Source organism: Pseudophryne corroboree, chromosome 1, assembly GCF_028390025.1.
Source record: "Pseudophryne corroboree isolate aPseCor3 chromosome 1, aPseCor3.hap2, whole genome shotgun sequence".
In the NCBI taxonomy this organism is placed as follows: domain Eukaryota; kingdom Metazoa; phylum Chordata; class Amphibia; order Anura; family Myobatrachidae; genus Pseudophryne; species Pseudophryne corroboree.
In genome coordinates, this window is record NC_086444.1 from 641,764,043 (window position 1) to 641,791,048 (window position 27,006).

Here is a 27,006-nt window from a genome sequence, read left to right on the forward strand (position 1 = left end):
GTATGTAATTTTTTCCCTCTTCTTGCGCTGTAACAAAATATGGTAAACATCTCTGTAGGTAAAGTATAATGTATTCATGTGTTCTCACCCTATGTCTTTATCTATCTAGATCTATCTAGATCCTTTTATACCTGGATCACTTGAAACCAATTATAAAAATATTGGTAGCAACTTGCCCCATACCCTCAGATTATAGCACACGGGAAGCACCTCTCTCACCTTACACTTTCACATGTGCAGAAATTCGGGTGACTGCATGTCATCTCAGGATGGCACGCAGTTTCACTGTCAAGTTCCGAAATTAAGCATTTTTGGAACTTGTTGAATTACACAATTTCTACAGCCCCATTCTTAAGTATTGGGACTGTGGAAATCATTGTGAAAGTTTGGTATCAAGGAGATATGAGTGTTATCTCGATCGTTACAGCTTTGATAAATAGGACTGTCACTTGGAAATGAGAAATGTGTATGGAAAAATTGTATATATGGCAAATGAGTAATGAGTAGAGGGGGAGGAGTCCGTATTAATTCTTAAACCACCCCGCTAAAAGAAAAGTGGACACAGCTAGAGAGTGGAATTGAAAACAATGTTAAATGAATAGGAAAATAAGTGATACAGGACTTTCTCCACCACAAGCATCTCATCACATTTGGTGGTGACAAAACAAGAGAGAACTTTGTGAAAGAAGAATATTTTAGTAAAACAAGGGAGGACAAAAAATGATGAAATTGTGCAACAAGTTTTAATTTACACTTAAGTAACAATAGATCTTTGTCTAGTTAGTTTCAGGTTACACAGGTACAGTAACTGGTGTATATCTGGCTGCCTCCACTTGCCACAGCTTTAAATAAGAGAAGTCCACTGAAAAGATTGTTCATGCAGCTTTTCTAGGGCATTCACACTGCTCCTCCCCCATGTGTTTCCTATAGCAAACATTTGTCCTATTACAATAAAAGGGAAATAAATTAATTATACTTAATAATAACACAATGAGAACATTAAAACATATTTAACCAAAGCCTTTATATGAGCTAAACAGTGTTGTTCTTTTTTAACTTTATCTTCCCTTGGATATGACACAGATTTGCTTTGTGGATACAATTTTATTCAAAGCATATAGCAGAACCAAATGGTGATGTCTCCACTAAACAACTGTATCTATGTAAGGCTTTGGTGATAACAGAGGAAGATAGAAAACTACAGCAATGTGTTTCATAAAAGATGAAGGAGATTATGTACAAATATACACATTGGCACAATAAAGATGGAAAGACAAAAATGTATTCAGAATATAAACATGAAAAATGCTTTACTCAGAAATGATTAGATTAAAAACAGTTGCCTTTCGCAGTGCACACGGCTAATACACAATTTTTAAGGAGTTTTTAAAAAAGCAGTGTTTCTCAACTGAAGTCCTCATGAACCCCTAACAGTGCATGTTTTTCAGATCTCCTAGTTCATGCACAGGTGAATTTATTATTATTTATTTATTACCAGTTATTTATATAGCGCACACATATTCCGCAGCGCTTTACAGTGAATTTATTACTGACTGACATGTTGTAAAGATAAATAATTATTTTACCTCTGATATTGAGGAGACCTACAGTATAATATATGCACTGTTAGAGGTTCCTGAGGACTGGAGTTGGGAAACATTGGTTTAAGGAATGAGAAAGTTGCCTTAATCAGAATGATACAAATCTTCTCAATGGAGATCTCTGCATGTTCTGCCTGCCGGGGTAGTCACAGTTGCGCTAATTAAAAGCTGTTGATAATATGTGATAACAGAACACTGGCACAATTGAAAGACATGGTTTATGTTTTTTCATGTTTTTGTAAACTGTTCTTAGGGATGCCTTTGTCATCCCGGCGGTTGGGATGCTGGCGGTCATGTGACCAATGCCGGAATCCTGACGCCCCTCAGGAGACCAGCGCTGGACACCAACAGCCGACATCCTGAAGGTGAGTAACCCGTTCACAACCGATCACAAATCACTATTCAACTGGGTATCTTATAAGAAGCAGAAAAATGCTACAGTATACCAGGTATATATCCAGAGTAATTAGGAAGGAGCCCACAATCCGTTCTGTAAATTAATTTGCCTTGTCTTCTTTGGAGATAATCATTTGTATTGTATAACCGTGTAGACAGCGGTCTTTCAGTAATATCATTCTGGAACTTTTTTATCATCTTTGCTTTTCTATAAGAAGGGAAACTTGAAGTTCCAGTAAACTATAAAAAGCAAATACATATTTATGTTTTATTTTCACCTTGCTAATATACAATAACATCATATTTGCACATATAAAGCTGAATTTGTTAGTAATGCATAAATCCAATGTTATTCCTATATATATTTATTTTATCTCCTTTATAAACAATGCCATGTAAATAGATTTCTGATTTAGTAAAGGAATACTCTTTCTTTGTAATACTGTATAGAGGGGGTCATTCCGAGTTGATCTCACGCTGTTGATTTTTGCAGCGCAGCAATCAGGTAAAAAAATGGCAAAACTGTGCATGCGTGTACACAGCAATGCGCACGCGCATCGTACGGGCACAAACAGCATAGTTGCTGTGCAATGCTTCTAGCGATTAATCCATTCGCACAGCTGATCGCAATGAGATTGACAGGAAGAAGGCGTTTATGGGTGTCAACTGACCATTTTCTGGGAGTGGTAGGGAAAACGCAGGCGTGACCAAGCGTTTTCAGGGCGGGTATCTGACGTCAATTCCAGGACCTCCAACGCTAGAATCATCGCACAGGATAAGTAACTACAGGGCTGGTCTTGTTTTGCACAAAATGTTTTTGTACCGCTCGGCTGCACATGCGATCGCACACTTGCAAAGCTAAAATACACTCCCCCGTGGGCGGCGACAATGCGTTTGCACTGCTGCTAAAAGTAGCTAGTGAGCGAACAACTCGGAATGAGGGCCATAGATAGATGAGTCATTTTTTTTGGAACTCAGTTGCATAATGGCAGATATCCTGTATTAGTATACTCATGTTAGGCATCAGGTCATTGTGTTGAAATTTGTACACTACTAGACAAAAGAGGGTCGGACTGGCCCACCGGTGTACAGGGAAAATAAATGGTCATACTCACTGCCTAACGCCTCTCCTCTAAGAGTCAGTTATTCGGTGGAGCAGGATAATGGATGATTTTGGGTGCGTGCTTTTTTTCCATGGAAACTAAGCCAAGTGGGTGGTACTGACACACTCCTGTCCCCTCCTTTGTTCTTTGCATGTCATTTCTGATTGTTTGCCTACTCCCTGTGTAGTGGCAGGCCACACCCCCTCTGCCTGGGCACACCCCTTAAGCCCCTAATACTGCATTCCCTAGTAAGCCCTTCATGCACACCAGTTCAACACTGGACAAAAGTGATTGAACACTGATGTAGGTCCACCACGTGCAGGGATACTGCAGACACCCTTCTCGGCAAAAGTTCCTGGACACAGGCGGAATGTTTTTGCGTTCCACCTTGACCCACTACGACACTGAAGGTCGAGCCAGTCTACAATGCCGAGCCGGTCTACAATGCATCCTTCACTCCATTTTGTCCCAGAGGTTCTCAGTGGGGTTAAGATCTGGAATCAGAGCTTGCCATTACATCCAGGTTACTTATTTGTCTGTATACCAGTCCAGCATTGCCCTGGAAACATGACATGGCGCAGCCTATGATGATCCCCTCTTCAAATCTGGTTAGCTCCTTTCGGCAAGCCATTTTGTTAGCAAATAATATAATCAGTGCCCCTCTACCCATTTTATACCTTCACGAACACGTGTCTGCTGCAGGAGCACACCATTTGCTTGTGCGGGTTGAGGTGTCCATTCATTTTCGTCTACATAGTGTAGTAGTAAAATATGCTACAGCTGCTTTCTGTACGTACTGTACAACAAAGTGACACCCATTCTGTCCAAAGATTGTGTTTTTATATATAAAATATTGCTTATTTTTCTTATATCTAGAAATATTTTAATATTATGTTTGAAAATGTATATATTACAGAGAATGGAAATTACACAATAACATGTGTATGCTAGCCTCATGTATCTTAAAATACTGTCCGTGCGACTCAGCATACTATGTTGGAAACATCTACTGCATGAAGACACATTTACATCATATGAAACAGGATTCCTTATTGTACATAAAAACAAATAATGTAAAGAAAACCTATGAGTCCCTTCCCCGTCCCACTATAGTTACATCAGGGTGTCCACCTGCAAAAGTCACAATCAACAAAACACTTTGACAGTCTGCGCTGGTTACACTGTGTTTTGTTTTTTTATCAAGCCCATTGACCCCATAAATAATACATAAACAGAAGTTTCTATTGTATTATTTCTATATTCTATACTAGCCAAACATAATATATTCTTTGAAAACCAGGTCTAAGAAATGAAGCAATGCAGATCACCTGTCAACACTGCCCCAAGTGGGGTCCTGAGTACCCTCCTAGGGGAACAACCCCTGGCTTCAAGGATATGCGCACAGTGCTGTAAATAGGTGTGTGAGGGGTGCCACCGCTCACAGCACAGGACATTGGAGGCGGCACCATTGCATTTGCTTTGCAGGAAGAATGGAATGGCAACCTTTAGCCTGTAGAATTATTCATCTAATGGTGCCAGTGGCCCTGCCCCATAAGCCTGATGTCATGATATTATATGATTGGGAGGGCAGGGGGATAGCTTAGGCACTGCCAAACCTTTTCTCCACACCCCTGAGACCTTACAGTGAACTTCCTAGTGTAGCTGCCTTTATTTTGCAATACAATTATTAGGGTTAGAGACCAGGTTCCATACATGGGGGCTGATCAGGTTGGAACGCAGAACGCGATCCAACCACAAAAATTACAAAAAAGATGCGGGCGCATGTGAAGCACCCATCCTGCGTAAGTGCTCGCATTTTCTGCGGGGGCAGCAACAGGGCGGGGGCAGCAACGCTTCGTTTCCTAGGCGATGACAGAGCATGGCCTGAAAACGAGGGGCATGGGGATGCAAATAAGGGCGTGATAGGGGCGTGATCGATGCAGCTGCATGACATCAGGAGGCAACCTTAATTTCTGCTATCAAGCAGACATTGCGATGCTATCGCAATTTCTGCTTGATGAAAGGAGGGAGGCGGCAGTCAGCATGATGGGCGGCCCCCAGCATGCATTCACAAGGATTGCAAATTCTGCTAATTAGCAGAATTTACAATCCTTACTGAATCGGGCCCATGGTTTGGAGAGGCTAAATAAAAACATTCCAGAGAAGGGGAGCAGCACAGGAAGTCTTGGATGGAACAGTCAGAAGAAGAGTGAAGAAGGCAAGTGAAAATATGGACTGAGATAAGGTCAGAGATGTAGGAGGGGTTGAGCAAGTGAATGCTTTCAAAGTGAGTGTGAAGAGGTTAAATGGAAAGCCATTGAAGGATACAGATAACTATTTCAGAAACTGCTAATACAGTATGTGTAATTTATCCACTTGTCAGGGGAGACATATTACTTGTATATTATAAGTTGCAAACTTATTTAAAGTGTTTAAAAGTACATGCATCCACGTGTGCAGGCTAATTCAGTGAAATGTAGTGATTTATTAAGTGATAGATTTACCTAGAGTACAATTTTGAGACGGAGTTGAGGAGGTGGGAAGGGAATATGATTATGTGGCCAAATTTACTAAAAAAAAAATGAGAAAAAAATACCGCAGTGTGCCTTCTGATAATCTCGCCAGCTCAGGCTGGTGAGATCACAGTGCAGCACTGCGATTTGCCACTGGCAGAGAAAGCTGTGCGGCACCCGGCTCCAGTGATCAGCTCTGTGTGTCCAATGGACACACAAGCTGATCACAGTGTACAAAGGAAAAAAAATAAAAAAAAACATACTCACCTGTCCAGGGAGCCAGTGTCACTGCTCCGGTGAGTGCTGACGGGCGCCGGGTGCCCCATATTCTGCTATGTGACCCCGGTGCAGTAAAGGTACGCTGCAAAGCGGCAGTGCACTTTACAGCATCGGGGTCACCGCAGCACACAGGATACGGTGCCTGGCAGCCAAAGCCAAGCAGGAGCAGCGCGGACCGGCTCCCTGGACAGGTGAGTATACTGACCTGCTGAGGCGCACGGGGGTAGTCGCGACGGGGGGGGGGGGGGGGAGTCGATGATGCTGCAGAGTGTCATCGCAGGGACAGAGCTTGAACGCAAGCTCTGTTCCTGCATGCGATAATTGATACATCCCTGCAATGTCCTGGATGCGGATGGTGATAAATAGGCCTCCTAGTCTGGTATGTAGTAAATAAATGTACACGCACACACAGCCAAATATACATACACACACCCACACAAATATTTATATACTTGTTTAAAAATGTGATGCAATCAAAATTAGTAACAAACCTGTTCATTTCTCCCATGAAATGATGACTGTCTTATAATACCATCTCTTAATGAGTCAAATGTGGCATTTTCAGGTGAAGTCCAGTTTGCAGGCCTGCTCAATTCATATTTTACTTCTTCTATTGCTTTTATTGCAGATGAATTCTCAGGATTTCCATTGTAAGGGTAGTTCATTCGGGCAAAAGAATACTTTCCATTTAATGGATGAAAATATCCTAGGATGGAGAGAAGCAAAATGTAATTCGAGCAACATTAACAGTTTGCAATAATGATAAAATATTAAAGATGTTTTATTTTTTATAGTATCACATTGTTTCTATATCATGCTATCTTAAATTTGAATAGGAAATAGAATAAAGAAATAGGAAAAATATATATTCTCACAGTACTCTGGGGACGATTCAGAGATGGATGCAGCCGTGCACCTGTACGCAGCGTCCACATCCATTTGGTCTGCACACGTGCACTGGCCACAGAGCGCATGCGCGACCCTTCTCCTTGCCATGATGCGAACGCAAGATGATTGACAGTGGCGGGGCTTGGGGGGGCGGAGTTTTGGCGTTGCGGGGGCATGGTGGCTGAAAGGGGGGTGTCGCGAGTGTTTTCGGGATGCCACTCGGATAGATAAAATGGCATCGGACCGCCTGCCAGTGCAGCCAGTCTGCGCTGTCACGGGTCAACCAATAATTGTTGCGTCCACAATTTAATTGTGAACGTATTGTGAGGCGGCACCACACACATGCTTGTCGTCCTTGCCCTGTGCTGTGCGGCCTACAGCATGTGAGGAGATGGACGCAGATCTTACTGCGTATGCAGCGGTCTGCGTCCATCTCTGAATAAACCCCACTGTACTATGCAGAAGAATACAGAAAGTTGGATGTGTGTATTGTGCACTGTGTTTTATACATAATCAGAGGTGTAGCGTGGAGACGTGACACCTGGAGTAGGGTCATGTCACGGCGCCCCCACCCACCACCACACATACATATAATGATTCACACACATTTAGGTACATACATACATAAACACACACATATACACAGATATATATGCACATATACATACACACATAAACACACAAATATACACACAGATATACACATATACACACAGGGGGAAATTTACTAAGCTCCCGATTTTGACCGAGATGCCGTTTTTTCATCAAAGTGTCATCTCGGTAATTTACTAAACACTAATCACGGCAGAGATGAGGGCATTCGTAATTTTTTGCAAGTCCAAGTAAAAAATTACGAATGAATACACCATCGGTCAAAACGCGGCTGTTTAAGTATGAATCTCGGTCATTTACTAAGAAGTGCAAAGCAAAAAACAAACAAACACTGCCGTGAAAAATTACAACTCGTAAAAAAGTGCTAAAAAAAACCAGACCTTTTTTTTTTATTGACCTAAAGTGACGTCACCGCTGAGCAGAAAGTTCCCATCATTGGTTACAATGTAGCGCATAGGCGCTACATTGTAACACTGCCGTGTGCTGCCTGTCAGTGAGGACAGGACCACACAGCTGATCAGGAGAGTGCTACAACGTGGCGCTCCCTGATTGGCTGAAGAAACCCACTTAGACAGAAGTCAGAGTGGGTTTCTGGCAAACATGGGTCCCCTTTCAGTTCGTGGTCGGGACACCGTTTTTTTTTTTTTTTTTCAAGTACGTGGATTACCCCTGGATTTCCCGAGGAGCCTGGACCCCTGGATCTCGTGAGTATAATTTCTTCAACAGGTACCCCTTGGATTCTACTGGAGAAGAGGACCGACCTGCGTGGGAACTTAAGGTAAGTATGTATGTATGTGTGTATGTATGTAATAAAATTATACTTTCACGGTGTGTGTGTCTTGTCTTTTTTTGGGTATTTTTTTAGTAGTAGTACTACAGGTACCAGCGGGCCAGTTTTTCCGCCGCATGCTGGTACTTGTGGTTCTCCAAGTACCAGCATGCGGGGGAGGCTTGCTGGGACTTGTAGTACTGCTACTAAAAACAATATCTTTTCTTTTACAACAAAGGCTATCAGCCCCCCCATCCGCAGCCCATTGGATGGGGGGGGACAGCCTCGGGCTTCACCCCTGGCCCTTGGGTGGCTGGGGGGGGGGGACCCCTTGATTGAAGGGGTCCCCACTCCCCCAGGGTACCCCGGCCAGGGGTGACTAGTTGGATTTTTGATGCCACGGCCGCAGGGCACTATATAAAAGTGACCCCCGGGTGTGGCATTATCTGTCCAGCTAGTGGAGCCCGGTGCTGGTTTTAAAAATACGGGGGACCCCTACTCTTTTTGTCCCCCGTATTTTTGGGACCAGGACCAGGCGCAGAGCCCGATGCTGGTTGCTTAAATATGGGGGAACCCCTGTCATTTTTTCCCCCATATTTTTGCAACCAGGATCGGCTCAAAGAGCCCGAGGCTGGTTATGCTTAGGAGGGGGGACCCCACGCATTTTTTTTTATTATTTTACAGTGTTTAATTAAAAAAAAAAAAAAAAAACCCCAGCACGGATCACACAGATCCGGCTGAGATTGATTGTAAAAAAAGTCGGCAGTGTTTTGCTAATCACTGCCGTAAAAATAGAAAAAAAACCACGAATGACATCGACATCGGAACAAAAGAAAAACCCGAATACGACAGCTTAGTAAATTAGTCGTAATCAATTCAAAAAGTTGCAGTTTTACACTTTCGATGTCATTCGTGATTGAACTTTGACCTGAAACGGGAAAATACGAATCTTAGTAAATTTACCCCACAGACATACATAGACACACACATATAACACACACACATAAACACACACATATACACAGATATACACACAAATATACACACACAGATATACACAGACATACACATATACACACAGACATACATAAACACACATATACACAGACATATGCACACAGACATACATAAACACACACATATATACTCACATACTGTATACAAAGATTTTATATATATATATATATATATATATATATATATATATATATTAGTGAGGAGCGGGTTCGGTTCCTCGGAAACCGAACCCTCCCGAACTTCACCCATTTTACACGGGTCCGAGGCATACTCAGATTCTCCCGTATGGCTCGGTTAACCCGAGCGCGCCCGAACGTCATCATCCCGCTGTCGGATTCTCACGAGATTCGGATTCTATATAAGCAGCCGCGCGTCGCCGCCATTTTCACTCGTGCATTGGAAATGTTAGGGAGAGGACGTGGCTGGCGTCCTCTCCGTTTATTCATTGTTGATGCAAATATTTGTGCTTGCTTATATCTTAATTGTGGGGACTGGGGAGCAGCTGTATATTAATATAGGAGGAGTACAGTGCAGAGTTTTGCTGATCAGTGACCACCAGTTTTATCCTTTCTCTGCCTGAAAAAAAACGCTCCTTATCTGTGCTCAGTGTGCTGCATATATCTGTGCTCACACTGCTTAATTGTGGGGACTGGGGAGCAGCTGTATTATATAGGAGGAGTACAGTGCACAGTTTTGCTGACAGTGACCACCAGTATACGTTGTCTGCCTGAAAAACACTCCATATCTGTGCTCAGTGTGCTGCATATATCTGTGCTCACACTGCTTAATGGTGGGGACTGGGGAGCAGCTGTATTATATAGGAGGTGTACAGTGCAGAGTTTTGCTGACCAGTGACCACCAGTATACGTTGTCTGCCTGAAAAACACTCCATATCTGTGCTGCATTGTAGTATATAGTAGGAGTACAGTGCATAATTTTGCTGACCACCAGTATATAATATATAGGAGTACGGTACAGAAGGCCACTGCTGTACCTACCTCTGTGTCGTCAAGTATACTATCCATCCATACCTGTGGTGCATTTCAGTTTTGCACAGTTTTCTGACCACCAGTATATAATATATAGCATTACGGTACAGTAGGCCACTGCTGTACCTACCTCTGTGTCGCCAAGTATACTATCCATCCATACATGTGGTGCATTTCAGTTTTGCACAGTTTGCTGACCACCAGTATATAATATAGAGCAGTGGCCTACTGTACCGTACTGCTATACCTACCTCTGTGTCGTCAAGTATACTATCCATCCATACCTGTGGTGCATTTCAGTTGTGCGCAGTATATATAGTAGTAGGCCATTGCTATTGATACTGGCATATAATTCCACACATAAAAAAATGGAGAACAAAAATGTGGAGGTTAAAATAGGGAAAGATCAAGATCCACTTCCACCTCGTGCTGAAGCTGCTGCCACTAGTCATGGCCGAGACGATGAAATGCCATCAACGTCGTCTGCCAAGGCCGATGCCCAATGTCATAGTAGAGAGCATGTAAAATCCAAAAAACAAAAGTTCAGTAAAATGACCCAAAAATCAAAATTGAAAGCGTCTGATGAGAAGCGTAAACTTGCCAATATGCCATTTACGACACGGAGTGGCAAGGAACGGCTGAGGCCCTGGCCTATGTTCATGGCTAGTGGTTCAGATTCACATGAGGATGGAAGCACTCATCCTCTCGCTAGAAAAATGAAAAGACTTAAGCTGGCAAAAGCACAGCAAAGAACTGTGCATTCTTCTAAATCACAAATCCCCAAGGAGAGTCCAATTGTGTCGGTTGCGATGCCTGACCTTCCCAACACTGGACGGGAAGAGCTTGCGCCTTCCACCATTTGCACGCCCCCTGCAAGTGCTGGAAGGAGCACCCGCAGTCCAGTTCCTGATAGTCAAATTGAAGATGTCACTGTTGAAGTACACCAGGATGAGGATATGGGTGTTGCTGGCGCTGGGGAGGAAATTGACAAGGAGGATTCTGATGGTGAGGTGGTTTGTTTAAGTCAGGCACCCGGGGAGACACCTGTTGTCCGTGGGACGAATATGGCCATTGACATGCCTGGTCAAAATACAAAAAAAATCAGCTCTTCGGTGTGGAATTATTTCAACACAAATGCGGACAACAGGTGTCAAGCCGTGTGTTGCCTTTGTCAAGCTGTAATAAGTAGGGGTAAGGACGTTAACCACCTCGGAACATCCTCCCTTATACGTCACCTGCAGCGCATTCATTATAAGTCAGTGACAAGTTCAAAACTTTGGATGACAGCGGAAGCAGTCCACTGACCACTAAATCCCTTCCTCTTGTAACCAAGCTCCTGCAAACCACACCACCAACTCCCTCAGTGTCAATTTCCACCTTACACAGGAAAGCCAATAGTCCTGCAGGCCATGTCACTGGCAAGTCTGACAAGTCCTCTCCTGCCTGGGATTCCTCCGATGCATCCTTGAGTGTAACGCCTACTGCTGCTGGCGCTGCTGTTGTTGCTGCTGGGAGTCGATCGTCATCCCAGAGGGGAAGTCGGAAGACCACTTGTACTACTTCCAGTAAGCAATTGACTGTCCAACAGTCCTTTGCGAGGAAGATGAAATATCACAGCAGTCATCCTGCTGCAAAGCGGATAACTCAGGTCTTGTCAGCCTGGGTGGTGAGAAACGTGGTTCCGGTATCCATCGTTAATTCAGAGGCAACTAGAGACTTGATTGAGGTACTGTGTCCCCGGTACCAAATACCATCTAGGTTCCATTTCTCTAGGCAGGCGATACCGAAAATGTACACAGACCTCAGAAAAAGACTCACCAGTGTCCTAAAAATGCAGTTGTACCCAATGTCCACTTAACCACGGACATGTGGACAAGTGGAGCAGGGCAGACTCAGGACTATATGACTGTGACAGCCCACTGGGTAGATGTATTGCCTCCCGCAGCAAGAACAGCAGCGGCGGCACCAGTAGCAGCATCTCGCAAATGCCAACTCGTTCCTAGGCAGGCTACGCTTTGTATCACCGCTTTCCAGAAGAGACACACAGCTGACAACCTCTTACGGAAACTGAGGAAGATCATCGCAGAATGGCTTACCCCAATTGGACTATCCTGGGGATTTGTGACATCGGACAACGCCAGCAATATTGTGCGTGCATTACATCTGGGCAAATTCCAGCATGTCCCATGTTTTGCACATACATTGAATTTGGTGGTGCAGAATTATTTAAAAAACGACAGGGGCGTGCAAGAGATGCTGTCGGTGGCCCAAAGAATTGCGGGCCACTTTCGGCATTCAGCCACCGCGTGCCGAAGACTGGAGCACCACCAAACATTCCTGAACCTGCCCTGCCATCATCTGAAGCAAGAGGTGGTAACGAGGTGGAATTCAACCCTCTATATGCTTCAGAGGATGGAGGAGCAGCAAAAGGCCATTCAAGCCTATACATCTGCCCACGATATAGGCAAAGGAGGGGGAATGCACCTGACTCAAGCGCAGTGGAGAATGATTTCAACGTTGTGCAAGGTTCTGCAACCCTTTGAACTTGCCACACGTGAAGTCAGTTCAGACACTGCCAGCCTGAGTCAGGTCATTCCCCTCATCAGGCTTTTGCAGAAGAAGCTGGAGACATTGAAGGAGGAGCTAAAACAGAGCGATTCCGCTAGGCATGTGGGACTTGTGGATGGAGCCCTTAATTCGCTTACCAGGATTCACGGGTGGTCAATCTGTTGAAATCAGAGCACTACATTTTGGCCACCGTGCTCAATCCTAGATTTAAAACCTACGTTGTATCTCTCTTTCCGGCAGACACAAGTCTGCAGAGGTTCAAAGACCTGCTGGTGAGAAAATTGTCAAGTCAAGCGGAACGTGACCCGTCAACAGCTCCTCCTTCACATTCTCCCGCAACTGGGGGTGCGAGGAAAAGGCTAAGAATTCTGAGCCCACCCGCTGGCGGTGATGCAGGGCAGTCTGGAGCGAGTGCTGACATCTGGTCCGGACTGAAGGACCTGGCAACGATTACTGACATGTCGTCTACTGTCACTGCATATGATTCTGTCACCATTGAAAGAATGGTGGAGGATTATATGAGTGACCGCATCCAAGTAGGTACGTCAGACAGTCCGTACGTATACTGGCAGGAAAAAGAGGCAATTTGGAGGCCCTTGCACAAACTGGCTTTATTCTACCTAAGTTGCCCTCCCTCCAGTGTGTACTCCGAAAGAGTGTTTAGTGCAGCCGCTCACCTTGTCAGCAATCGGCGTACGAGGTTACTTCCAGAAAATGTGGAGAAGATGATGTTCATCAAAATGAATTATAATCAATTCCTCCGTGGAGACATTCACCAGCAATTGCCTCCAGAAAGTACACAGGGATCTGAGATGGTGGATTCCAGTGGGGACGAATTAATAATCTGTGAGGAGGGGGATGTACACAGTGAAAGGGGTGATGAATCGGAGGATGATGATGAGGTGGACATCTTGCCTCTGTAGAGCCAGTTTGTGCAAGGAGAGATTGATTGCTTCTTTTTTGGTGGGGGCCCAAACCAACCAGTCATTTCAGTCACAGTCGTGTGGCAGACCCTGTCGCTGAAATGATGGGTTCGTTAAAGTGTGCATGTCCTGTTTATACAACATAAGGGTGGGTGGGAGGGCCCAAGGACAATTCCATCTTGCACCTCTTTTTTCTTTCATTTTTCTTTGCATCATGTGCTGTTTGGGGACAATTTTTTTGAAGTGCCATCCTGTCTGACACTGCAGTGCCACTCCTAGATGGGCCAGGTGTTTGTGTCGGCCACTTGTGTCGCTTAGCTTAGTCACACAGCGACCTTGGTGCGCCTCTTTTTTTCTTTGCATCATGTGCTGTTTGGGGACTATTTTTTTGAAGTGCCATCCTGTCTGACACTGCAGTGCCACTCCTAGATGGGCCAGGTGTTTGTGTCGGCCACTTGTGTCGCTTAGCTTAGTCACACAGCTACCTCATTGCGCCTCTTTTTTTCTTTGCATCATGTGCTGTTTGGGGACTATTTTTTTGAAGTGCCATCCTGCCTGACACTGCAGTGCCACTCCTAGATGGGCCAGGTGTTTGTGTCGGCTACTTGTGTCGCTTAGCTTAGCCATCCAGCGACCTCGGTGCAAATTTTAGGACTAAAAATAATATTGTGAGGTGTGAGGTGTTCAGAATAGGCTGAAAATGAGTGTAAATTATGGTTATTGAGGTTAATAATACTATGGGATCAAAATGACCCCCAAATTCTATGATTTAAGCTATTTTTGAGGGTTTTTTGTGAAAAAAAAACACCCAAATCCAAAACACACCCGAATCCGACAATACATTTTCAGGGAGGTTTTGCCAAAACACGTCCGAATCCAAAACACGGCCGCGGAACCGAATCCAAAACCAAAACACAAAACCCGAAAAATTTCCGGTGCACATCACTAATATATATATATATATATGTATATATATATATATATACACACACACACACACATATACACACAGACATACATAAGCACACACATATACACAGACATATACATGTATACACATAACACACATGCACACAGACATATACAAACATTTACACGCAAACACTCACATTTACATACACACAGACATATACACATAAACACACAGTATACACAGACATAAACACATACACACATATATACACACAGTATACACACATTAATTCTCACCAAGAGGGCAGCAGCAGAGCAGCTTCTCGTTCTAGCCTGGAGGGGCGGAGCTTCTATGTGATTGACAGGCTGGGCCTCCATGGGTAGAAGGAAAGGACTGAGGAAAGGGAATGGGTGGCCACCACACTGTCTGTATGTTCCATATCACTGAATGCAGATATCTGACAGCCAGGAAGGTTCTTCTGACAAGCCTCCAAACCTCCCCTCTTCCCTTACAACACATCACACTACACTGCTCTGGACTCTCTGCACTGCAATCAGTAACATGGAACATGCAGGCAGTGTGGGGGCCACCCCTTTCCTTTCTTCCAGTCATCTCCTCCTACCCCGAGATCCCAGCTCTCAGCTCTGTTACAGAGAGCTGGCACCTTCTGTCCCCAGCGGCGCCTGGAGCTCAAGCTCCACTTGTTCCACCCTTGCTATGCCCCTGTACATAATAACAACATTTTGTAAACTGAAGTTCAGGAAAATGTGTTGCAAAATAAATCATATAATATTATATCTAGTGTTTTGAAAATTAACTCCTTGACTTGTAACCAAGTCCTCCACTGACACGTGTCTTGTTCTTTCTTCTGCAAAGCTATCTGATTCTGCACAAATGGGACTTCCCCTGCACCACTTCCGGGTATCTTCTTATCATGGTTTATGATTCTATGGGTACTTCTATCTTTGTTTTCTAAAGGCACTTATTAGGCACCAGACAACAGTGAACCTCTGCTCTGACAGGGTAACACTTTGAGGATGTTGACGTAACAGCAGATGCTTTTTCTACTACTGTTTTGAGCTACTGTAACAAACAGGAGAAGGCGCTCACTCATCCACTGTTCACTACATAATTATTTTCACACAGTGAGGAGCAGCAGCAGAGCAGTACCGCAACCAAGTGATTTATACTGGCTTAGCCATATTATTTGCCTATACTAATTTTATTCCTGGGCATTTATAACGAAACAGACAATCTATATATGGATAACCATTGCTATGAGACAATAAATTATATTTTTACTACATATTTCTTCTACAATGCCAGAGTCTACTCAGTGCATGCACCAGTGAGGGGGGGGGGGGGGAGGGGGGAGTTGGGGGGGGGGGGATGAACCCTCACAGAGATTGCACATGGGCTCTCGACTCTCTTAAACCACCCAGCAGTGTTCACTGGTAAAATTCACACAAATCTCCATCAGCTGTGTTCTCTGGGTAAATGGTGCCCTTTTCTGGGATCAGTATTCACTCAATACATATCTTCACAGTTCTCACCTTTTACACTTTGGGACTCTTGTTTCCCCAGCCCTCTCCCTCTGGCATTAAGGATTAATTTTTGCCACTCTGATTTCCTTCAGTGATACACCCCACCTCCCCCAAGTGGCTGCTTGGGGCTTGTATATCAGGACATTGGGGTATCTCTAATGGTACAGGGAGTGGCGCATATGGGCCCTTGATTCCAGGGTGGCCTACACTACACACCCTGCACCCATATAATTATACTTACCTCAGAGTCTTGGGTCAGCTGGAGCGGCAAAGTAGCAGAAATCACTGGGAAAATGGCGCTGTGGCCATTTCCCAGGAGATTTGAGCATGTGCAGTAGAGAAGTCACAGGTAACATAGTGTGGACGCCATGTTCTGGGAGACCTACACATGCACAGTAGACTCTGGTACAAAGCTGAAGTCTACTGCACAGCCAGAGAGGAGGGGGCCCACATGGAGTCTGAACACCGCCATCTTCTACTCTTAAACCACCTCTGTATGGGGACCCACTCTCAAATCATTAATAATATGGAATGACTTCTCTCATTTGTTCCTCTCCAATGCAGCAACAATGGACAGAGGCATGGATCGCTCCTTGCTTGGTATGGGTGTGATGGGGTCTTCTGGCCACACCCCCACTTCTCAGCAGTAGCAATTTTACCTAAAGGTTGCAGCCACCCCAGTAAAATCCACCACTACTCTCCAGTAAGCCCCCAATCTTCTAGTGCAGCTGCCAGTCCGCTCACTGGCAATAAAAGGCTTCACATTGGAAGCGCTTTTTGTTAATTGCTCACTGGGCTTTCATTCCCAGGAGGAGGAGTTTTCTGGGACTGCCAGTTTGGACTGCTGTTAGCAGAAGTGAAATCAATGGTAAGCTACTGTTGGGTTTAGTACGCCAGCGTTATCTGGCTTCTAAGAGTTGCAGCCGAAGCAGTCCCTAGAAGCTGGGTTTTGGGTGCATGCTTATTTTCCCCTACCTTCCCTAGAAGATTTGTGCATATAAAATAGGGCGTACCCATCCTGACTGCTGCCCCAAAATTAATTGCACCCAGGCAGCTTCCTCTCTTCATAAGGTAGGAGCTGCCACTGCTCCCCAGACTTCTTTCCTCCAGGTACCTGGGCTTTTAGTTAATGTTACAGGGGTCATTACATTTAGGTTAAAACATTAAAGTACTTGCAGTTAGTGCAAGGCTAGCATTATTACACCAAGCCTGAAAAATAAAACATTAAAGCCTATAATAAAGAATTAGAAAGACATCACATAAAATTTGACGGCAGATAAGAACCACTTGGCCAGTCTAGTCTTCCCTAAGCACATGTACACACTAGGGTTAATTTATTGTTGGGAGCCAATTAGCCTACCAGTATATTTTGCATTGTGGGAGGAAACCCACGCAAGTACTGGGAGAATATACAAACTCCACACAGTTAGGGCCATGCTGGGGATCAAACCCATGACCTCAGTGCTGTTAGGTAGTAATGCTAACCATTAAACCAGTCGTACGTGCCATTTGAACATTCATAAATGCTAATCCCATATAGTCAAGAGCACCATACACATCTAACTCTTTTGCCTAGCTGTTTTGAGGGAAATATCATTGAAAATCCAAGTACAACCTCTCTAGGTATACTTGGATTTGTGAAATTATTCATAAGCATGCATCTTTGTGAATTGCTGTATTCATTCCTATACGTCTTGATGTAATGCTTCAGTAAACAATTTGATCAAGTATACAGTTAAATTGATCAGTATAACATATATGCATCCATACCATTTTTATTGTTCCAGTTTCCTGTATGTCCTCTAGATGTATTAGAAGTTTTTCCACCCAACTGTACATTAATTAAAGGGCTGTGATTACCACCCCAACCGCTGACATGTAATTGTGAAGGTCTTTGGAGGCCAGGTTCATAATCTGCTGATTTAAAAGTCGCATTGCCATATATTTCACCCTTATCACTTCGAATCTTCTGTGTATAACCTGTATATCTAAAGTAACACACTGTTTAGTCACATATGCAATACAGTAAGTTTTTTTTTAACATACTATACCATTTTTTCCCTCCTGAGTTTTCCTCCCTTACTCTCATTTTCTCCCCTCATAGGCTCCATGGACAATACATTATTTTCCCCCTTTCCTGGATGTTTGTGTACCCCTGCATCTGCGACCTTTGATGCTTAGTAATTTAAGTAATTTAAGGTATTGCTTTTCCCCTCTGAGTTGCTGGAATGTCTGCTCTGGTTGACCTAAACATTTCCTTTAGTAATGCTAAGGGTCTAAATATCCCAGAGAAACAGTCCTCTGTCATTCGTGAGTTTCATAGTGAGAAGCTTGATACTGTGTTTGTACAAGAGACTCACGTTAAGTAAGGACATTCCCCTTTGTTTAAAAATCACTACTATCCATGGGTCTTTTGCTAGTGACAACTCAGTGGGGAAATCTTAAGGGGTTGCTATCCTGATGTCTAAACGCCTCCCCTTAACTGACGTTACTTTTTCTGTAGTAGAAGGTTGAGCCTAAATAGTTATTGGCAAAAAATTTCATCAACGATATAATTTTGTTAATGAGTATGCACCTAACAAGAGCCAACCCACTTTTTTCGTCAAGGTTTTACAACAGATTGAATCAATACAGCAGAGTTTAGTCATTATGGGCAAAAAATTTAATTGGATGCTTAAACCAATTTTAGACACTTCTAAATCTGTCTTGTCTGTCCCACACAGGGACTTGCGGAGGGTACAGAGAGTTTTTCACTATCTTGGCTTTTACAACACCCTTAAGACAAAGATTATACGTTTTTGTCTAATCCTCATACTAAATGTCTATTCCCAGTTATACATCTTAATTTAAACACAAAAATGGTTACTGGTTTGATTACATGGTTGGACCATGCTTCTACATCTCTCCATATTTTGATCCCTGAGACTAAGCCTAGGTGCTGCACTTAGAAACTATAATGGGACAGATGGGCTTCCAACTATCAGCCCAGCAGCAGCAGATACCAACAGAACTGCGGTGAGGAGGCACAGGGGACAGTGAAGATGGGGCCAGCCAATTAGTGAATGATCTCCATCTGGACACTAGGGTGGGTTGAAACAGCTCCAGTCTCCCTAACAGTGGGGGCCCAAGGGTTCTCACACCCTGTGCCCCCCCCTCACCCCCCCCCCCCCCCCCCCCTCCCCCCCGCTTCAATCTGGCTCTGCTCATAAGTGTGTGGTTCAGGGAAAGCTCATACATCTGGGTTCCTTAGTGAAAAAACAAAGGGAGGCACAAAAAGGGGCTCTTATGTAAAATTTGCTCTTTAGAATTATGCCATAAAACTTCCCTGGACCCTTCCATGGGCACTGCTTTAGCCGAAGCAAGAGCAGCTTTAAACAAACTAATGTCTGATAAAAACAAATCAGCTTTTAGGAAGTGCCACAAAAAATTATTTCAATGGGGTAATAAACCTGGTAGGCTCTTTGCTCATTGTCTGAGAGAACAGAGAGCCTTAGGGGAATATACAATTATCTGCAAAAATTTTTTGGACGAGTGTACATACAAACATTTTTCATTTTTCCCCTGAAAACACATAGGATCCGCAAAAAGTCACGTATCTATGTATTTTCGCAGCCACCCTTTTACTAGGATATGGGTTAATTTCCTATTCCCATAATTAACCCATATCCTAGTAAAAGGGTGGATAGCCCGAAACGCGTTGGATACGTTATACAATCTACAGGAGTTTGGGAGGAACTTTTAAAAAGGCTTGTAACATCAGCATTCAAGGAAGCCGTGAGCTTCACAGAGGAGTCAAGCCGTAGCTGTCAAAACGGGAGCCGGCAGCCGCATCCGCTAATAGCGCTCACTACAGCCGTATAGGCTGCACAGCTCCCAACACCAGCCGGAGCTGTCCAGGAACGGGAGCCGCCAGCCGCAGCCTCTAAACAGCGCTCACCACAGCCGCATAGGCTATACAGCTCTCAATACCAACTGGAGCTGTCAGACAACGGGAGCCGCCAGCCACAGCCACTAATTGTGCTCATCATAGCCGTACAGGCTGCACAGTTCCACTACCATCTATACCTGGTTCTCAAGGTAGGGTAAAATAGGGAAAGTGACCTTATATATCCTGACGGACACTTAACCATTAAAATCAATAATTCCCATCTCCTGCACTTATTCACAAAAGAGCTGTAACATTTAAATACTATTTTTTTCTTTTTTACAGGTATGTGCGTTCATTTTTACATAAGCGCTCCTTCTTATTAATTTTAAATGGTCACAATTTTTATGGAGCTGCTGTATATTTCCATAGCGCAGTTTTAATATTATATAAAAAGGCTTTCAATGAAGTTGATGATGTGAAAAATGTCTCTGCCCAAATGTTTGAAACCTATGTCACTGGCTGCACTACCCTAGGGATGGCACAGTGCTCAAGCTACCGGCTGATATCTTTGCTCAATGTAGATCTCAAATTATATGCTAAAGTGTTAGCAAACCATCTCAAGTCCTGGCTGACAATTCTGACTCATGGGGGTATATTTACTAAGCTCCCGATTTTGACCGAGATGCCGTTTTTTCTTCAAAGTGTCATCTCGGTTAATCTCGGTCATTTACTAAACACTAATCACGGCAGTGATGAGGGCATTCGTAATTTTTTGCTAGTTCAGGTAAAAAATTACGAATGAATACACCATCGGTCAAAACGCGGCTGTTTAAGTATGAATCTCGGTCATTTACTAAGAAGTGCAAAGCAAAAAAAGAACAAACACTGCCGTGAAAAATTACAACTCGTAAAAAAGTGCTAAAAAAAAACAGAACTTTTTTTTTTATTCGTGTTTGGATAGGCATGCACGGATCCATGAGATCCGTGCATGTATATCAGTGGGAAGGGGTGGGAAAGTGCTTATTTTTTAAAAAAAAATTGCGTGGGGTCCCCCCTCCTAAGCATAACCAGCCTCGGGCTCTTTGAGCCGATCCTGGTTGCAGAAATATGGTGAAAAAAATGACAGGGGTTCCCCCATATTTAAGCAACCAGCATCGGGCTCTGCGCCTGGTCCTGGTCCCAAAAATACGGGGGACAAAAAGAGTAGGGGTCCCCCGTATTTTTAAAACCAGCACCGGGCTCCACTAGCTGGACAGATAATGCCACAGCCGGGGGTCACTTTTATATAGTGCCCTGCGGCCGTGGCATCAAAAATCCAACTAGTCACCCCTGGCCGGGGTACCCTGGGGGAGTGGGAACCCCTTCAATCAAGGGGTCCCCCCCCCCAGCCACCCAAGGGCCAGGGGTGAAGCCCGAGGCTGTCCCCCCCCCATCCAATGGGCTGCGGATGGGAGGGCTGATAGCCTTTGTTGTAAAATAAAAGATATTGTTTTTAGTAGCAGTACTACAAGTCCCAGCAAGCCTCCCCCGCATGCTGGTACTTGGAGAACCACAAGTACCAGCATGCGGCGGAAAAACGGGCCCGCTGGTACCTGTAGTACTACCACTAAAAAAATACCCAAAAAAAAACAAGACACACACACCGTGAAAGTATAATTTTATTACATACATACACACATACATACATACTTACCTTATGTTCCCACGCAGGTCGGTCCTCTTCTCCAGTAGAATCCAAGGGGTACCTGTTGAATAAATTCTACTCACCAGATCCAGTGGTCCAGGCTCCTCGGCAAATCCAGGGATAATCCACGTACTTGAATAAAACAAAAAAAACGGTTGCCCGACCACGAACTGAAAGGTGACCCATGTTTGCACATGGGTCACCTTCCCACGAATGCCAGAAACCCACTTTGCCTTCTGGCTAAGTGGGTTTCTTCAGCCAATCAGGGAGTGCCACGTTGTAGCACTCTCCTGATCAGCTGTGTGCTCCTGTCTTCACTGACAGGCAGCACACGGCAGTGTTACAATGTAGCGCCTATGCGCTACATTGTAACCAATGATGGGAACTTTCTGCCCTGCGGTTGACCTAAAGTGACGTCACCGCTGAGCAGAAAGTTCCCACCATTGGTTACAATGTAGCGCATAGGCGCTACATTGTAACACTGCCGTGTGCTGCCTGTCAGTGAGGACAGCAGCACACAGCTGATCAGGAGGGTGCTACAACGTGGCACTCCCTGATTGGCTGAAGAAACCCACTTAGCCAGAAGGCAAAGTGGGTTTCTGGCATTCGTGGGAAGGTGACCCATGTGCAAACATGGGTCACCTTTCAGTTCGTGGTCGGGCAACCGTTTTTTTGTTTTATTCAAGTACGTGGATTATCCCTGGATTTGCCGAGGAGCCTGGACCACTGGATCTGGTGAGTAGAATTTATTCAACAGGTACCCCTTGGATTCTACTGGAGAAGAGGACCGACCTGCGTGAGAACATAAGGTAAGTATGTATGTATGTATGTGTGTATGTATGTAATAAAATTATACTTTCACGGTGTGTGTGTCTTGTGTTTTTTTGGGTATTTTTTTAGTGGTAGTACTACAGGTACCAGCGGGCCCGTTTTTCCGCCGCATGCTGGTACTTGTGGTTCTCCAAGTACCAGCATGCGGGGGAGGCTTGCTGGGACTTGTAGTACTGCTACTAAAAACAATATCTTTTATTTTACAACAAAGGCTATCAGCCCTCCCATCCGCAGCCCATTGGATGGGGGGGGGGACAGCCTCGGGCTTCACCCCTGGCCCTTGGGTGGCTGGGGGGGGGGGGACCCCTTGATTGAAGGGGTTCCCACTCCCCCAGGGTACCCCGGCCAGGGGTGACTAGTTGGATTTTTGATGCCACGGCCGCAGGGCGCTGTATAAAAGTGACCCCCGGCTGTGGCATTATCTGTCCAGCTAGTGGAGCCCGGTGCTGGTTTTAAAAATATGGGGGACCCCTACTCTTTTTGTCCCCCGTATTTTTGGGACCAGGACCAGGCGCAGAGCCCGATGCTGGTTGCTTAAATATGGGGGAACCCCTGTCATTTTTTTCACCATATTTCTGCAACCAGGATCGGCTCAAAGAGCCCGAGGCTGGTTATGCTTAGGAGGGGGGACCCCACGCATTTTTTTTGGGGATTTTACATTGTTTAATTAAAAATAAAAAAAAAAAAGAACCCCAGCACGGATCACACAGATCCGGCCGAGATTGATTGTAAAAAAAAACGGCAGTGTTTTGCTAATCACTGCCGTAAAATTAGGTAAAAAAAAACGAATGACATCGACATCGGAAGAAAAGAAAAACCCGAATACGACAGCTTAGTAAATCCATCGTAATAAATTCAAAAAGTTGCAGTTTTACACTGTCGATGTCATTCGTGATTGAACTTTGACCTATTTTCGGGAATTACGAATGTTAGTAAATGTACCCCATGGTGACCAGGTGGGGTTTGTACCAACAAAAATAATTGATTTACTCTATGGTCTATGTCATGTGACACTCCCACCATCCTGCTATCAACAGATGCTGAAAATGCCTTTGAGAAAGTAGATTGGCAATTCATGGCTGGTGTGCTTGGACATAAAAGTCTGGGTCCGGTGACCCTGACATTATAAAAACCCTTATGCTAGAATCAAGGTTAGCTGCGTATTATCTTCACCATTTCAGATCTCAAATGAGACTCAACAGGGATGCCTACTGCCTGCTCTCATCTCTATACTATGTATGGAGGTCTTGTCAAGGGCCATACGCTGCAGCCCTGACATTCAGAGGGTTACATTGGGTACCACAGAACACAAACTGTTACTTTTTGTGGATGATTTATTAGTGATCATCTCATCCAGCGGCGTTTCATCTCAAACTGTGTCTGTCGCTGAGACATAATACATTAGATATTATAAGTGTCCCAGCATATTAAGCAGAATGTTCCCAGGCCTTTCCATTCTCTGTTGGGCATGTAAGTGTGGATATCTCTGGTTATCTAGCTAACCAGAGATATTGGGGAACATTTACTAAAGGTCGATTTTGATCGATTTCAGCTCGATTTAAATCAATCTTAATCGATGTTGGTCTCCAGGGCTAAAACACACATTTACTAACATTTAAAAATGAATAATAAAAAAATCAACTGTTAGTAAATGTGTGTTTTAGCCCTCCCCCCGGAGCCCAGTTAAGTTTGCGCCCACCGCCATCAAACCACAGCAGTTGTCTTTTTTCATCTCGTAAAGTGATTGTGTCTTATTTAAACTCGCATTATGCCTCCTCACTATTTAAAATAAAATAGTGTAATATTGTTTTACAAGTGATATATTGCAAAGTGCAATAGTGTTTGTTCTGACCATAAATTGCCAGAACCAACAACTCACTCCAAGAGAACACTGCAATTCAAAACATGGGATCCAAAATAAAACTGGACACCTTGAACCACTATGATGCCTGTCAATATTTCAACAATGTCAACATAATAACTGCTGATCTAATGACTGCATCCCCTGCAGACAGTATTCCATTAATAATGCAGAATAATGAAAAAAGACTGTTAGCAATCAAACCAAGAGCAAAATGTTACATAGTTACATAGTTCTGTATACTAAGCGTATTTGAAATATAGATCAAATATCACATACTGTAAGGGGAAAGAATCAGCAGGTGAAGATCTGCTTGTTTACACTATGTAGCATTTGTGTTATTTTACATAAGGCACTGAGCCACTAATTATATACTGTTACTGTTACAGTAGCACTGTGTGCTCATAACACAACACAACACAACACCATTGATTTTCCCTTGATTTAGCTCAAGTGTGTATAATGTAAAATAAATTACACATAGAAAATATAATTAAAAAAAAGTCTGGGGAAAAGATGAACATCTTCACTTACCCTGGTACATAGCTTGGATCATAGCTAGAAAACATAGACTCGGGAAGCTGTGGTAGAATAATAGGCATTTTACAGTCAGTGTGGCTGTAGCACAGAAGCGCAATGCACAGTGTGGACAGAACTCTTGTGTTTTGCCTGGTAACAGTAACTGGAGACACAGAGGAATTTGTTATCACTACCAGGCATATTAATAACAAGTTTAAATACAAAATCGGAAATGTCCTTTTGAGCTGCATCATTTTTCATTTCAATTAACAGGTTTAATTAATTTATTATGTTTTGTATTGCACAGCATTCTGTCTATGCGAATTCCAGAATTCCACTTGAAACAAAATAACATTAAATGGTTTTATCTAAGAAAAATTGGCAATTACAATAACAACTCATATGTATTTGTTGTGAAGTGCCATCATTTTATTGTGTTTGTTTAAACAAGAATCATATGAAACATATACTCTTTGCTGAGTATTTGCAGTTGCTATAGTAACAGCTTCTAACATTTAAATGCTAACAAAAATGCAAATGTGTTGCCCTCTAGTGTCTAACTGTTCTAAGTGCTTCTGTGCAATGCATACAGTATGACTGTTGCTACAGTGTTTGAAAGGGTATTTTATAGTAGTCACAGGTTAATTCTATGATTTATCTCAATACTGATATGTATTTATATGCTGTTCATTGTCAGTTTGTGTTTATTGTTGGTAATAAAGTTCCTAGAGTCTAGAAAATCTATAGTATTATTTTTATTATTATTATTATTATTATTATTATTATTATTATTATTATTATTATTCTGAGTCCTGTGACTATGCTGAACAATGTTGTATTTTTTTTTACAAGATATGCACCAAGATATGGTTGTTGCTAGTATATTAAAAAGGTGTTACCTTTGTCTATTAAAAGGTGGCTCAACCCCAGGATCCATACTGTGTTCTCTTACTGTGCCCCCCTGGTTTGCACCATATGCCTTGGTGGTATATTTGTGATACCCCACTATGTTTATAGGCCTACACCTGTGTATAAAAAGATTATGCTTGTTTTATATATCTGTTATATATGATATAATAAAACTGAGAAGATACTTCTAGGCAGAGGCGTCACTCACTTATACTGCACCCAGTCCGGCGGCCACAAAAGGGCTTGGCTTTGTTGGGACGTGGATTTGCGTGGGCGTGGCTTCACATCCGGACTCCCATTTTTGTCACTCCAGTGGTCTGGGAGATGCGGGCTGCCCCCAGAGACTAGCGTGTCTGCAGTGCTGGCTTCTATAGTGTGACAGGAGACGGGTTGCAGCACGTAATGTTACAGTGCAGCACCTGGTTCCTGTCACTGAGCAGGAGCCGGCACCTTGGTATCACCCATCGGCAGGTGACACCCGGGTGTGGGACGCATCCCTCTTGCGATGTCACTGCTTCTAGGGACTGTTTATGAACTATGGAGATAGCAAAAAAACAGAATTTTTGTCTGTTTGTTTGTCTGTTCGTTCCGGCAACACACAAAAACTACTGGATAAATTTGGATCACATGTTCCCTGTTGTATAGTGACCTAGAAAGAAACTGAGGTATGTTTTATCTCAATGTGACATCAAGGTGAGGAGCAATAAAGGAAAAACACGGATGCTTGACACTTTGGCATATGCAGTGTGCAGGCTCCTCAAGTCCAAAATAACTATATGTATATAAATATATACAATATATACATATATTGAACAACACAAAAAATGCTCACGGCTGCAGGCGTAGATCTCAGGACCAGCTGCTTCTCCCATGGGCAGCTTTATGTGGTTTGCTCACGAGTTAGTAGCCCCAAGCATCTTTTTGTGTTAATCTCTGAAAGAAAAACTGCAAATATAATGATCAATGTGTATAATATAAAATATACATCACAATACTGTATTAGACGGCACTACTGTCTTTGTAAAAATGAGTTCCGCTGAGCAATAACAGACATCCATGCAAGTGAAGCTGCGGGCAAACTCTAGTAAAAAAAATAATAATAATATAAATACAGTATATATAAAGCTATAATACAGAAAATAATTAAGAAAATGAATGCAACCTATGTCATAATTATAACCAGAGGCAGAACTACCATTGGTGCAGCAGGTGCATTGCA

At 43.5% G+C, this 27,006-nt stretch overlaps 1 protein-coding gene across 1 annotated transcript; it reads right to left on the bottom strand.

Moving 5' to 3' along the window:
- Positions 1 to 724: 724 nt before the first annotated feature.
- On the bottom strand, positions 725 to 26,726 carry LOC134931355 (uncharacterized). The gene is made up of 6 exons (XM_063925412.1): positions 26,620 to 26,726; positions 24,894 to 25,041; positions 17,886 to 18,103; positions 6,384 to 6,598; positions 2,048 to 2,237; positions 725 to 942 (listed from the first exon to the last, which is right to left on the bottom strand). Exons 1-6 carry the CDS (start codon positions 26,657 to 26,659, stop codon positions 845 to 847), a joined length of 909 nt encoding a protein of 302 aa, XP_063781482.1. The 5' UTR covers positions 26,660 to 26,726; the 3' UTR covers positions 725 to 844.
- Between the last annotated feature and the right edge of the window lie 280 nt (positions 26,727 to 27,006).

Coding starts and splice junctions, on each gene's coding strand:
- LOC134931355 (XM_063925412.1), bottom strand. CDS start 26,659: ATGGGAGAAGCAGCTGGTCCTGAGATCTACGCCTGCAGCC. Junction 25,042..26,619: donor TGAGATCTACGCCTGCAGCC/GTGAGCATTTTT, acceptor CTGTGTCTCCAG/TTACTGTTACCAGGCAAAAC. Junction 2,238..6,383: donor TTCATGGGAGAAATGAACAG/GTTTGTTACTAA, acceptor TGCTTTTTATAG/TTTACTGGAACTTCAAGTTT.